Source organism: Anopheles aquasalis, chromosome 3 (genome assembly GCF_943734665.1).
Source record: "Anopheles aquasalis chromosome 3, idAnoAquaMG_Q_19, whole genome shotgun sequence".
Taxonomy (NCBI): domain Eukaryota; kingdom Metazoa; phylum Arthropoda; class Insecta; order Diptera; family Culicidae; genus Anopheles; species Anopheles aquasalis.
The window spans coordinates 23,394,096-23,409,095 of NC_064878.1; the positions used below are offsets into that span (position 1 = coordinate 23,394,096).

Below are 15,000 nucleotides of genomic sequence, written 5' to 3' on the forward strand. Positions count from 1 at the left end.
AGCGGGAGTGTTTAATTTCATGTTTGTGACAAACCGCAAATGAAACGATGGATGTAACTTTTGTGTCCACTTTTTGAGCCGCATGTTTTTTTGGGGAATGAAGGGGGGATGAGAGCCCCTCATTGTTTGTTCAATGAACTGCTCGGCAGCACAGGAAACGACGACGACGGATTGCGGACAGTGGGGTGCGATCCTCCCCCCTGATGGATCGCTTTGATTATGTTAACTGGTTGATAAACACGCATTGTCCCTGTCTCCACCAACCCTTGCCCACAGTCTCCCTCTCTCTTTCTCTCTCTGTCCCTTTTGCTCTCTTGTAATAACCTGCATGACAACCTCGTGTCCATCACGAGTTCCGGGATGAGAAGGGTAACAACAGAAGGATAATCTGTGCTACGAAACATCAAACAATGCTTGGAAACGGAGCATGGAATGGACTAGGGAGGTCAGATTGATCGCTGGTATGGGGAGACCAGGATGGAGCATATGAAGTCCATCCATTCGGTCAGTGGATTACCATGGAGCGCAGATTGTAATGAAAGCCGAAGCGAACCAGCCAATCCATTGTTTTTTACTTGCGGACATATTCCAGGCAAATTAATTATGAGGTTGTATGCTGTAGTAAGTTCCCATGTAGTGCATCAATCACAAACAGCACCAGCACCAATGCATCCCCCATTCAACTGAGGAACATAATGCTAAGCACGAAAAACGGTTCCGCGGAATCCGCAGTAATATTCAATCCCCTAACAACCGGTATTTTATGGTACAATCAAAGCAACCCACGGTTTAGCTGCCGAGTTCGAAGCACACATCCTGACGACGCAATTTGCTATAAAATCCAGAAACTCAAATCTCGCATATCCTTCCTCGCATATCCCCCAGGATAATGTGAAGCTTTTCCGCGTAATGAAAATTGATTATGTGCGCCTGGCCCGCCCTTTTCCCTGCCTTACCGCTCGATCTATGCCTTGGTTTCGTGCTCATAAAATCGCAACAAAATAATGTTAGCATCAGGATCAAATGTTCCGGGTGCTTCCGCAGGACACCGATGTCAACGGTCCTCGATCGCCACGGAATCACGGGTAAAATGCAACGACTATGTAGCCCGATTCGTGGTACGTGGAAGTGATGTCGAGATTTTAATTTTAACGTTTCGAATTGCAATTGCAATTGCATCGCTTTGCTGCATCCGATAGCAGAATCGGGGGAACGCGGTGGTGGTGCTGATGGTTGCCACCGCAAAAAAAACGGGTGCGGTGGACGCTGCGATGTGATCCCGGGAAAGTGGGTCGTTTGCTCGTCAGATGTTGCTGCGGTTGACCACAAAGGGTTTGCCACACCGGTGCATTGTAATTAAATATGTGCTCTCCCGCGGTAGTAGCAACAGTATGGTTTCCCGGGACGGGCCGCACCGGGATTGGTCGGGAAATCTTAACCGTTTTACAGTGTCCGCTGATTCATATGGCGACAGCGCAACATTCGGCCGATGGCCGCCTGGGATTGCTTTGGATTGGGTCGCTTTAATTTCAAATTACGATTTTAGCTGGGAAATGGGCGGAGAAGGTATTAACATTGAATGGACATATGTTGTTATGATGATGCTGCATTGATATTAGCAGCGTTTGATGTTCGATACAGCATGAAACCATAATTACTTCCTGCGTGAATTAATCGAGAAGGATGATGGATGAGCTAATATTTCGTCGCAACTGGGTACGCTGATGCTATTTTGATTTTCGAAGGATTTTTAAAATTAATTTTGTTTGTGGAGCTCGTTGTTTTCGGCATAAGTTTTATTTTATGGTTTCCATATGAAAATGTAGTTGCATTTTAGGTAAAGCTCTCAAATTTCAAAAACAAAATTTAGATTCTCTACCAATAACCAGTATCAGCTAGTGGAATGAAACTTTTTTTTGTTACTACCTTTTTAGTAATGAAACAGGTACTCCAATCATACCCACAGAATGGTAATCTATTTCTGTAATGTGTAAATGCAATCATGTTCTCTAAAACTACCAATTTTTTACGGCATTTTTTAAACATAATTTATGTGAAACATCTATCGAAAACGAAACTCGTTTTTTTATTCGTAGATGGTTTAACGAACGTTAAACCTTGTTAAACATTGATTGTGAACGAATGAAAACTCATTTTTTATTAGTAGATTGTTTGAACACTTGAATTGTTTTACAAATTGCTTGTAATATAAATGTGTTAAACCATTCACGAATGATAGAAACATCGTATAGTTTTAATTATTTTGCTGTCTCTCTTACCTGGTATTATTGATCTTACGCTGCCACAATGCAATTTACAATGCTTTCAATTTTTTTTATTTTGGAAGGAAAGAAATAATAAAACAATTTGAGGAGAACAGTTAATTTGAGGTACAATAGTTTAGATTGAAATTATCGGTTGTTTAATTTGCTCCGTTTGATCGAACAACTTTAATTTTCAAAGAGTGCATTGCATTATGATCGTGAAAACATACCTGGTATACACATGATACACGGCTTTCCAATAAAATACTCTTTGGAACATTAAGTAGTAGCTGAATACTATTCACATGCTTTAATAAGTTTTCTATAAAAACGAAACTTTTTTTAATTAGCTTTAAAATCAATCTCCCAGAACACTTCTTTACAATGCAAATGCATTCCATATCTCTTCCACTATTTGTATTACTCAACCCAAATAGAAACTATCCGCCGCCTCTCCCTATTTCCCTTGCATCCCTTCCACAACGTTTCAAATCAAGAAATGGTGCAAAGCATTGCTCCTAGCGAATCATAACTCACTTCACTCGCTATCGCTTTGAATGGCTCGCAAGATGTCTTGCTCCGTATCGCGCTCCGAACGCACCACTACCGCATCGATACAATGATGTCCAATCCATACCCCTCGGTAGCATGTGGAGTAACCGGATGAGCGCGCTTACCGTGGCCATCCATTACGGGGTTTTCGGAATGAAATTTACAGTTTTCCATTTCGTTCGTTCGTGTTCTTCGGACGCGGCACACCTGAGAGCAACAACGTCTGGGGCCAACAGTGGCAGAGGCAGTGGCAGAGGGAACGATCGATTTAAACGCCTGAACGTTGCTGCTGCTGCTGCAGCAACAGGATACACCGCGCACTCCGTCCGTCCAAGAGTCCGTCCTTGGCCCGAGGCTATGTGCTATTAAGGATGCAAGGGAACCCCCGGGGCCATGTCTCGAAAGTCTATCCAGCTCCAGAAGGCTTGTGCTAGAGTTCGGAGCACTTTCGTTCCATTTGGCGTTCCCGCGACTACCAGACGGACAGAACGGTCGAGGCAGGCGGCGCACAAATGGAAAACCATTCTCGGGGCGATGCAAAACTTGTAAATTATTATTTCAAATTATTACTGCAAACCCGCACTCCTCGCACTCTCCCTCTCTCTCTCTATCTCTTCGTCGTCACTTTTAAAGTTTTCCTCCTTCTCCTCCTCCGAAGAAGTTCGAACGTTGAGTACGGTACGGTGTTTCCTGGGTACATGGACGGCCAAGACTGAGTTCTTTGCTAGCTAGATTCGTTCCATTATTTAAGAGCCTTGGACAGGGCCCTTACACCACTGCAGGATGCACTTATTGGCCGTGAAGCAGCCTGCTGCCTGCCGTGTATGTTTTGCTGCCGTGTTCCGGCATTCCAACTTTGTCCGAGCTCCTCGAGGACCCAGACTCCAGAAAACTCCGGTGTTCCGAAAAGAAAACTTTACCGAACCGAATCGGCCACCGTCGATGATGGGCTAGGGATTCTGAGCAGTTCCTATCGTCGTTGCAACGTCGTTCCATACGATTACGCAGCAAATGTGGCCATCAGGAGGGGGAGGACAAAGAATGGCACCGGTGCTGTGGACGAAGTTAAGGATTTATGGAAAACCTGTTGGGTGTTCTTGGCGAGGACGAAGTTGAGGTGGAAATTTCGAAACAGATTCCCCGGGGAAGTGCGACCAAGGTTGTGAAGTTGTGCCTTTACCCTTTTCAGCGGATCCGACATCCGGACCAAAGTTATCGGTCGAACCGAACGCACCGACCGTCTTGGCCACAACGATCTGGTCTGCGCCAGTGATTGCTTTCACCGATGATCGAGAGATGCGCGATGAGAGAAGGGAAGAAGAAGTGTTAACCGGGGCGCGGGGTGTTCGATAATTTGATTGGAAAATCAATTGGGCGATATTTTGCAGCCACGCCACGCGGTACCAACTTCGGATTCCGCTGTGGCTGATCAAAAGCGTCAAAAGTTCATACGGAACGTCTATAAAGTGTTGTAGAAATTGACGGATCGAGCCCTGGGATTGCCGCTGGTCCCTGAATATCAAGGAAAAGGAAGGGCGCAGGTTTTGGTTATGGTTGTAATGTTTCTTTTGCCTCTGTCCGAAGATAATGTAGCGAGTTTCTTTTGTTTGAAAATACCATGTCATTTGGTATTAGATTGATAGAATGTAAAAAAGAGAAAAAGCGGGACTAAAGGATGGATTCGATAAAAGATTAACATGCTACAAACGCTACGAAATGTTTCTTTAATAAAAAATATTTTACTATCCGCTGCGTAGCGTTTTGCAAGGTGTATGCATTGCATCTTTATTTTTATATATCTCATTTAAAAATGCAACGGCCATCAGAATAGAATGAGTTCGTTCCTTTTGTTCTGCTGGTTGTTCTTTTATGATACTATCCGCTTCTTCTAGTGATGATAGTTGACTTATAGTTGATATGATGGAACACAGCTGGCGCAACGAATGCTTAGACGAAACGTGGTATGTGATTCTGTGATTAATTCTAACAGTGGTTTATTTCTGATGTACTACTTGGTTACATTTCATTGCCAACCACTGGCGTGGTTTACTGACCGAATTCTGTTCTCTGAGGTCGGATAGGTTGCAGCAAATTTATGAGATTGAGCTGAATACGCAATCGATAAATTGGAGGGTCTTAAGATTAGGAACCTTGTTGAAACCGCCAACCTCGATATAAGCTCGTTACGGAAACGAATGCACGCTGTGATTCGTTAAAAATCTCGAAACTAAATTCATTTCACTTATTACTCAACTTATACAACTAGTGGCCGACCGACCGGTTACGGGGAGCACTATGAAATGATGTGAACGACTGCGGAATTTTAACATCCATCCATTTCAAAATCCCATTCGTCCAGACATTCGCAATTAATGTATGCAATTGAATTCTTCAGGTTGGGAAACTTTTGTTGGAGTCCAAGAAATTTTTCGCGAAAAGCTTATGGTGCAGTCATGGAATTCTAGCCTACGCAGGCGATCCATTGGGGCAGCCACACAAAGAAAATCGGATGGCCTCAAAAGACTTTGCTTGAACACGAGTACCTCCAGACTTTGCAGAAGCGACAAAGTGCTCAAAACTCCTGTAAATGCATTATCACAGTGTACACGACTAATTAATGTTAGTTTTGTCAACTGTACATTGCAGTCTATGATGCTTCGCATTACGTTTCGTTGAGTCCCTTCGTTGATCACTACGGTAAGAGTTTTGACCGTCGTGGGAAGTATGAGCGAATCGAAACCAAATTTTAGCATTTCTAGTGTCTCTAGCTTGGTAAGTGGCGAAAGGTCAAGCTGTAAGCTTGGTGGCGAGTAACGCGGAACACCTGGGCAAACGAAGATTTCACATTTAAGTCTGCGAAGATGGACAAGTTTTGCGAGCTTACGTAAAACGGTAGGATTGAATGTACGAATTTTAACACTCAAACCCTTCAGTGTGGTGCATGCCTCACATATTGCCAGCAACATTTCATCGTTTATGAAACATAGCAATTGCATTGTTGTTACGTGTGTCAATCTGCGAATAAGCGATATCTCAGTTAGTGTGCATTGCTCAGTTGAATCAGTTTCGTCTTTGTTCAGACTAACATGTTTCAGGTTACCGAGCGCAAGCGGCTGAGTGCTGTACGCGGAACGACAAAGTACAGAAAATGGACCAACGAATGTCTCCAACTGTGGAGCAGCAATTATGATAGGGTATATGCGATCGATTACAAGATGCTTCACAGAACAGCTTTGAAGAGTAGTGGCAGCCAGATCTGGCTGAAGGTCTCTGGCTTTTCTCCCATAAGGAAAGGACTGAAGAAACTATTGTTGATTAACGACAGCGAACGAAGTTGCGGCATCAAGGGTATTGCTTCAGCAATCGAAGGAAGCACGAGCGCCAAACTTTTGTGATCATAAAAAGTAACCTTTAACGAGTGGCGATTGTTCAGCTGCAACGGCGTATGAAGAGAATTCCACAACAAGGAAAATTCAGAATCGTTTAGCTGGCGTATCGATAAAATGAGATTTCGGTAGCAGCGTTGAGAATGCGTCACCAATTCTATTACTCTGTGTTGTAATGATTCTTCCGTAGCTTCGTTCTGAGAATTGTTGTATCTCATATCAATTTTGAAAGCAAATCTCTCAACGTATTCGCTTAAGAAGATGATGTTGTTCCATCTTTTGCACACAAGAGATGCATTTTTCACATTACGCAGGTCAAGTTGATCGCCCTACCTTTCCATTACCCAAGTCGTTCGCTTTCGTGGGTGGAGCGAGGATCGATGGAAATCGTTAAAAATTATCATTAAGGTACGCAGTAATCATCCGACATGGGTGATCATCATGGACGTTGTTACCCCTGCCGCTGTAGGAAAAACACCTTCTACAGTGCCTGTTGGTATAGATACGTCACTGCACGCACGATCGGTTTTCATTTTTATCAGATCTGTCCGCACACATCCAGTAAAAGGAAAAATATTTTAAGATTGAATTTACTTGTCAAGATGAAAAACATTAAATAACATGATTAATTGCAATTAACTCAACACTATTCCTTCGACATCAACTTGAAATGGACGGCTTCATGCAACAGTTTGCATTACTAGATAGTACGTATTAAGTTGAGCTGCTAATAATGGTTCATTCTTATCATTGCATTTCTTTTTATAAAGCAATTGGTAAGCGTAATTTCAAACACGAACTCGATCAAATTCAATCTAGTAAAGAACTCTAAAACTCAATGCACAGCATTGCTTGTTAGCACAAAACGCAATCTCTGTAGTAAATGTTGCACTAAAACCCGATAAACTCAGGGAGGCATTTAATCCATTTACGGCGGCTAATACAATTATACAAGTGACGAAAGGCGATGAGGCGACGATTCCGGCTCACACTCGATGGGTTTTCGCTCCCTGGAATGACCCCAAGACCCAATGCAGGCCCCATCACGTGAGCACCCCTGTGTGTGGCTGCCCATAATGATTAAATGAATCCGATCGCAAATCGTCCAAGACCTCGAAAGACTAGACTCATACGCTCCGCCGCCACACACCAGCATAAAGTGGTTCGCGTGACGCACGAAAGGATTGATTCACACCGGTTGGGGGCCACGGGCAGTACACAAAGTAACCGAATTCGGTTCCGCAGCAGACCCCCAGCGCCGGTTCCTGCCTGCTTGCTGCCCTCCCGGGTCCAAAGTGCGTGTCAACGATTGGTCAACGCTTAGTGGCGTAATAGGTCTTTATCGTAAACTTTTACGGCCATCCTGGACTCAATCTCTTAAGCAGGAAAGGGTGTAGATGGTTATAAAAATGGGGAAAAAACGGGACAGGAAAAGTGAACCTCAGCACGGGCAGGAGCTGTCCATCCACTTGATGGGGTGATGGCCCTCCATCAAAACAACTCTTTTATCGATGTTGTAGACACTTTAATCGGTTGTTAAGAGAGAATGAGCACCTCCCGGGGGGACATTGTTTGGACATTAGCAAATGACCTTCTACTCGATGAGCGATTGGAACGATCCTAATCATTAATTTCACATTCCATGGCCTTCCTTGTGCACAGGAGCTGGGAGCAGTGTGATGAGGCGCAGGACTATTTGAGTGTGTACGATGGAACCGGACCGGAAGCGCCAATCATCGGGCGGATCTGCGGTGGTGACGCGCTGCCCGATATCGTCTCGAGTAACTCCGAGATGCGCATCGAGTTCCACACCTCCCCGTTCGATGTACCGTTCCATCCGAATCCCGTCACCTTTCTGCCCGGATTCGAGCTGGAAGTTCACGTAAGAAATGCCACAGGATGCCACTCAATGGATCGATCGAATCCAATTGACAAAAACTCCTTCCCCTTCTCTGATCGCACAGGTGCTGTACGTGAACGCCAACTCCCAGTCGTACATCCGGAAGGCCGGACGGTGCGAGTTCATCATTAGCGCCTTCGAGAGCCCGACGGGCGAACTGGAGAGTCCACAGCACACGCTACCACCGGAAAGCTCCTGCCTTTACTACTTCCAGGGCCGGCGGCACGAAACGGTTTGGGTTTCGTTCATCAAGTACCACTCAGCGATCGATCCGACGGGATTCGAGACGCAGGCGGAATGCGTCACCCAGCTACGCATCTGGGACGGTCGATGGTCGGTGACGGCACGCCCGTACGGTAAGTGGGAAATCGGGGAAGAGGCGGTGGGGCCGATGGCGAGCGCTCAGATGATGATCGTAGTATTTCTAGGTGCTCCACCGGACTACCAGCGTAATGCGAGCCTGATCGAGCAGATCTGCCGCGAGGAGGTACCGAGGTTGTGCTCACGATCGCTGGTGGCGAAGGGTAGTCGGCCGTGTTCGACGCAAGGTAAGGAGAGGCACCACCGGGAGACCGTGGACCATTGATTTGGCCACGCAGTGCGCGGCTTTAAGACGTTATTGGTCATATTATTAATTTTTACCTATTTTATTCTAATATTTAAAAGTTCGAGTTTTGTAGCTGAAAAGACAATCGTGCGGGGATGTTTTAAAAACCTTCTTTAAGGGGGGGCTTCGGTAATTTCTTACTAAAACAAGGATCATTTTTGACCATTTTTTTGTGACGTAACCATTCAACTTTATCCCCTCTAGTGTACGTCATATTAAACTGCAACTTTTGAAGAATATTTAGAGCTATTTTGGGGAAGATTGATTAAAATCTTCATCCATGGCATCCAATTTCTGATGGTGCGTCTGCGAAAAGATACTTATTCTGGTGCCCATCGTAGCTGCGAGGTCAGCACAAAAATACGTACTCGATACTCGTTTGAAAGATTATAAGCTTATCCAGGTAGCCCCGTCGAGATTTTGTTGAATTTTCTATTTTTCGATTTTTGACAGATTTTTGAAGTTTGATAAAGTTATGCTTTATGTCATTTTGCCTAAAAACACGATTTTGAAAGATTTGTTTAAAAAAAAATATCAACAATTTTAATGATATCTCGACGGGGCTACCTAGCAAAAAGTGTTCAGATTATGTGACTTTGAAAACGTTGTTTTTGGGAAACGCTCTTCAAAGTAGCGAGCTGCTTGGAGCCTTGTAAGAAACGCGGATTTAAAAAAAACTATAACTTGGTCAGTTTTGCTTCGATTGATCCAAAACTTTTACACAATACTCTTGAAAGGATCTGCTTTCAGGGAAGAATGCTAAAAATATGTGTCACAAAAAAAATTAATACCGAATTACCCCCTTAATTTAAAGAAAACGAGTGCTGCATGTTATCATTTGTTGGTTAAAGCTTATGGTGAACATGTTCTGACTCAAAAAAACAAGTGAATACTGTCATCAAAGGCTTAGAAACAAAGGCTTAGAACGACGATTTTTAACGATTTTTAAGATAAAAAAGAGGTTAAAGACAAAGAAAAAAGAGTTTTTTACTGGACAGCGCCGCACTCTTTGCGAAAACATCAAAAAATGGGTGGTTGACTAGATTGCTTCGAAAAATGAAGAGTTCTTTCGGCATAAAAAATAGCAAACAAAGTAGTAGCCTACGATGAACAATAATTTGTTTAATGTAATTCCTTTTGTTGCAAAAGAAGTGCTTTTTATTGAGGCAAAATAATCGAAAAAAAATAGATTATAAACCTAATACATTTACAAGAACTTTCGCCTTAATACTCACCGGATCCATCTCTTCCTATTTTCCAGAAAGCTACCTGTCGACCGGTTCTGACCTAACGATCGAGTACCGGCCCAGCCCCATCGGAACCGCTCGTCTGTACGGGCCAGCATCGGCTTTCAAGCTGCGCTACGAATTCGTCGACAACTCACTGGGTGGAGCACCGCTGGAACCACTGGTGGCACCGTCTGCCATGCCTGAACCGGCCGCCCTCGTACAGTTCCATCCAAAGTCCTGCGATCGGGTGTTCCGTTCGACTTCCCTGCCCCGTGGCATCTTTCGCTCACCGTCGAACGTGTTCATGTACGGCCGCGGAGGATCACCGAATGTGTCCTGTATCTTTCGCTTCGAGGCGAGCCCCGGTGAGAGTGTCAGGTAGGGCGCGTTTAGAGCAACAATCCAGACGATCTATCCTCGTATTAACTTCCTTCTCCTCCTCGTCCTCCTTTAGGTTAACGATCACGAGGGCCCGCTTCGGTGGACGATCGTGCCAGAACATGCAGAACCGTTCGGGACGGTGGCACTGTAACCATCATGCCGGTCCGGTCTCGGATCTACGCATCAGCGAAGTGCCCTGGACCGACATACCACCGTTACCGCGCGACTGTCTCTGCTCCGATGTGTCCGGTTCGATGACACTCGCCCCTCTGGCCGCCAGTATCGTCGAGGTCAAATTCACAACGCTCCAGATGGAGGTGGATCAGGATTTTCGTGATTTTTACTTCGAAGGCCGGTACGAGTTTGCGCGCGACGGTTGCGAGACGGATTGGGATGAGCGACGGCTCCGGGGACGGAGTGGTGATGCCTATCTACGGCCAACGCCCTGCCCGGCGCTGATACAACCGTGGCTACTGGAACCGGAAACACCGGGCAGCTATTTAGTGTTGAAGATGAAGGGCTTCTGGATGCCGCCACTGCTACAATCCGCACCACCGTGTCCAACCGATGCCCGCATTACCGTTTACTCGACGAATAATCCACGCGGTTCCCGGGACCTCTGTCCATCCGGTCCGGATGTTGTGGCATTCTCTGACGGTTGGGACCAGGCGTACGAGTTCAGTGCGGTTGAGGTGGCGCGCAGCTTAATCGTCGAGTTCCGTAGCTCGCATCGGCCAGCGGCACTGGAAACCTCGATGGACTACAAGTTCTCCTGGATGGAGATTTTCCCCGGGCACGACTGTCCGTACAAGTGCCAGGAGCTGCAGGCTTGCATTCCGTCCGAGCTGTGGTGCGATGGGCGGGCACACTGTCCCTCGGGCCAGGACGAAAGTCCGGCCGAGTGTGACTCACGGTTACCACTGTCACCGCTCCACGTAGGACTGGCGGCCGCCACGCTGACGCTGGTCCTTTCGCTGGCCGCCGGACTGACGGCTTGTGCGCGGCGTAAGCGCGTCGAGAAGAAGCAACATCTGCACCATCACCATCATCATCATCATCATGGCGGTTCCACGCATCATCTCGATTCCGGTGGAGGAGGGGGAGGGGGTATGGGTGGTGGTGGTGGTGGAGGAGGATCGATTCGTGGTGGGTACGGGGGCTACAATCCGCACGCCAATCCACACCACCATCTGTCGACCTCGTCATCGCTGGTCGGCCATCCGCTGGCACCCCTGTATCTGGACCCGAGCAAGGATAGCTTCTGTTGACAGGAGCTGGAGACTTCGGTGTAGCCCATGCCGAAGTCGCAGGACTTCTACTACTTCGCGTTCAATGCCGGTAGCGGTGCTGGTGCCGGGACCGGCAGCACCAGCCATTGCTGAGTTTGCCCCCCCCCCCCCCCCGCCACCCCTCCTCAAAAAACTGTCACCATCTACCTAGCTCCATAGCTCGCGGGGAGTGTGATGATGCGGCCCCCCTATATTCCCCTACTCCCTCTATCTGTCTCTCCCGTACTAGCAACTAAGCGTAGAAGCGAAATGGCAGAATGGGGGTGCGGTGCGGTGGGATTGGATGGATGGTGGATGGATTGAATCTTTTTAATTCAGACAATCAGGCCAGCGGTGCTGTTGGAATGCTTTTAAACGAACCTGTCCCCGATCCGCACCTTTCCTTTTCTCCCCTTTTACTACTCCCAGCGGTACTGTTGGTTGGTTGGTTGGATGCGGATTGGTTGCCCGATCACGCGATCGCTCTCGATCGCGATCGGTCGAGAGGCCGCTTCGGATTCGGATGTTGTACATTTGCAAATTACTAGTAACTAATATGGTTGTGACAGGGCCTGATCGCAATGATGGTGATGGTGGAGGTGGCGTGGTGGTGCTGCTGGAGAAATGGCGCGATTCTCGGAATGGAAAGGAGCACCTCACGTAGGGCGTGGACACACATTTTATGGGGACTCGCTTCCGGAACACTGTGCCGGCTGTGTGGCAAGAAGAAACAGTCTAGAGGCGTTGTAAATAGAACTGACGAGATCGTGTACGATGTTACTTCAACGAATTGTGTCTGGAGTGGAGGGTTATGGTGTCCTGCGAGTTACCATTTGCTCCTAATGTTTTCTTCAATTTCCTTCCTCCATTTTCAACCAGTGTTTTCCGGTTGTTTAATCCTACAACGAAATTAGATGTTAACGGATGAGTTTCCACTGTTATTAGCCAGCTTTCCAATGAGTTTTCATAATTTCTTACTCTTCTGTACATGCTCTGTATTATAACTTTTCCTAATCTTCCAAAACCACAATCACATTTTTCAAACTCAACTGTCTTTACCACGCGGGGAGAGGGATAAGTTCTAGAAAGGAAGGAAAGAGAAGAAGTAATTTTAAAACTAAATATAGCAAATACCCCCTAAAACAAAAACCACAGAAGTAAACTAAAAATCAAGATGAAAACCGCCCCCCCCCCCCTAAAAAAACACAAAACGACACATACACGCTCACACAAACACACATGGACACACTGAAAAGCAAAACCTGCAAATCCCTTTACTCAAATCGTCAAATGATAATGTGATTCTCAGTAGTTAAGCAAACTAAACGCGAACTAAAGAAACGAAGAAAATTAAAAGGAGAAAAACAACAACAAAACATAAAACGAAACCGCAAACCAAACCAATGGTCAACGGCGTTGGTTTGACCGAACGAACGAACGAACGAACGAAGGAACGAAACTGAAAAACCCGAATCATATATTGCCCCAGATATAAAGGTGTAGGTGTAAAACAGTTTGTAAAAAGTAACTCTAAATGTGTCATGTGCTCCCGGTTATTCCACGTTGAGCCGGTGTTGGTGGGTTGGGATAGATTGGCAAATAGACAAAACCAGTGGGAGGGGTGGGTGCAGTTACCGCGTATCCGTCTCTCCCCCTCCACCCTGACACCGCAATCTGCTCTTCCACAGTCCCCTGTTTTGCTCAACCTCAACGCCATCATCAACAACCGTTCGCCGTTGCTGGTGGCATGTTGTGCGATCTAAGTAGACCAGTTGAATGGATAGAGTGAGTGCGCCCGCTCTCGAGAGGTTGTGAACCAGCGCAGTTGTTTAGGGCCCGCGGTGAAGAGAGACAGAGAGCGAAGCAACAATGCTGCGAAAAGACCCGCCAGTGGGTTAAGGACTGAATAGGTGAAGGTAACCGCGCGTGATTTGGAATGCCGAATGGTAGTTAAGTTTAGGACAGCTAAGTCATACCCTATCGCTAAGCCTGGAAGGAGGTTGTAATGTACCATATAGTGTGATGTGGCCGTTTTAGTCCGTAAGTGAGCAAGTGGATTGACGGAACTCCTGGATGCTTTTCCCTATCGCTATCGCTTCAAGAACCCCCTCCCCCCATGTTTTCCCTTCTCCTTACACCAATAATGCTTCTTCGTCGTCTGCTAGCATCCCACAGCCTACCCCGAGCGAGAGAGAGAGAGAGAGAGTGAGAAAGAGAGAAAGATTGATCCTTCATCTGCTGTGTATGCAATCCCAGATGCATCCTAGTACACTGCACTAGGCGCGCACGTGCGTTGCCAGGTTACCGTATAACAGTTTCTTCGAACAGTGTATGTACGCGTGGTATGTTGGGAGAAAGCGTATGATTTGAGACAGGAGATGATAAGCTGTACATATTATCGCTAGCACTTGGAAAAGAAAGAAGGGAAAAGGGAGAGGAACACACCCGCACACACACACACACACACTTAGCGTTGTACGGAAGGTGGATCTATGTTGTTGCAGGTAAATACTGCTGGAGCCGAAATCGTAGCCAATCGTGCCGATGTGGCTAGCAATCGATCGATGATGAATAAACCGATCAATAAAGTAAAAGCGGTTCATCTTACCGCCCGATGGCATTGGAATGCCGGAAGTGTGAGACATGCGTGTGTGCGATATCTTTTGTTCCTCCGAATGAGTAGCCCCCCCAAAAGCGGATAACTTGAATTTTAACGAAACTTAACGAAAGAAGGCCGCCGGGCTTTCCTACGAGAGGGGGAGCTTTCCTACAAGGTGGGGTTTCCTAGGCGTTTTCCACGAGTAAGTATTAATTGTTTTGCATTTTTTTTACAGTTTTCTCGAAATAATGCACTTTTCCAGATTTTTTTAAGTACCAATACTATCGCGCGACATAACAACACAAACTTCCCAATAGATTTCAAAAGTTACCGGCGATCAATACCAATAGGAATCGCCATCAAAACCAAAAGATTATTTTCCTTTACTAACATATTTCTCAAATAAAAAAAAACCGTCATATCATTAACCAGAACGCTCTGTCAAGTTGTTCAAAATTTTTTTACAACCCTGCATTACTTGATAAGATCGCTTGGTCGCTTCTACGGTAAGCGAATTCCATTTGATTTAATTCACCTGAAAATCAATTAAAAACCTATTTCATTAATTGCGTACCACGTGTAAAGAAGCTGAAGAATCGAAAAGGTACAAGCCACCCCTTATCATATCTGTGCACCGGCAATCGGACCGAGAAATGAAATGACCCACACGAAGCACGTCCCAGGTTTGGGTGGACAATGTTTTAAATGTTTACTTTTGTTACAGTTTTATTTAACTAACATTGTAAGTATACCTTCATCTTTCGTCACGCCTCTCCTATCTTGTCTGCCCTCAACATTGGTGGTGGTGCTTGGT

The 15,000-nt window shown here is 46.0% G+C and overlaps 2 protein-coding genes across 2 annotated transcripts in view; one reads left to right on the top strand and one right to left on the bottom strand.

Annotated features, from left to right (window-relative positions):
* The window catches only part of LOC126577532 (uncharacterized), a 269,650-nt gene extending 255,472 nt beyond the window's left edge, over positions 1–14,178 (top strand). The window contains exons 8-12 of the mRNA XM_050239212.1: positions 7,865–8,084; positions 8,167–8,458; positions 8,531–8,650; positions 9,971–10,316; positions 10,393–14,178. Coding sequence (XP_050095169.1) covers positions 7,865–8,084; positions 8,167–8,458; positions 8,531–8,650; positions 9,971–10,316; positions 10,393–11,587 — 2,173 coding nt within the window. The 3' untranslated portion in view covers positions 11,588–14,178. The remainder of the gene's footprint in view (positions 1–7,864; positions 8,085–8,166; positions 8,459–8,530; positions 8,651–9,970; positions 10,317–10,392) is intronic.
* A 683-nt stretch (positions 14,179–14,861) lies between these two features.
* The window catches only part of LOC126577151 (ADP-ribosylation factor-like protein 5B), a 7,065-nt gene continuing 6,926 nt past the window's right edge, over positions 14,862–15,000 (bottom strand). Inside the window, exon 7 of the mRNA XM_050238576.1 lies at positions 14,862–15,000. This exon is cut by the window's right edge and continues 1,068 nt beyond it. The gene's annotated coding sequence lies outside the window, so the exon portion shown is untranslated.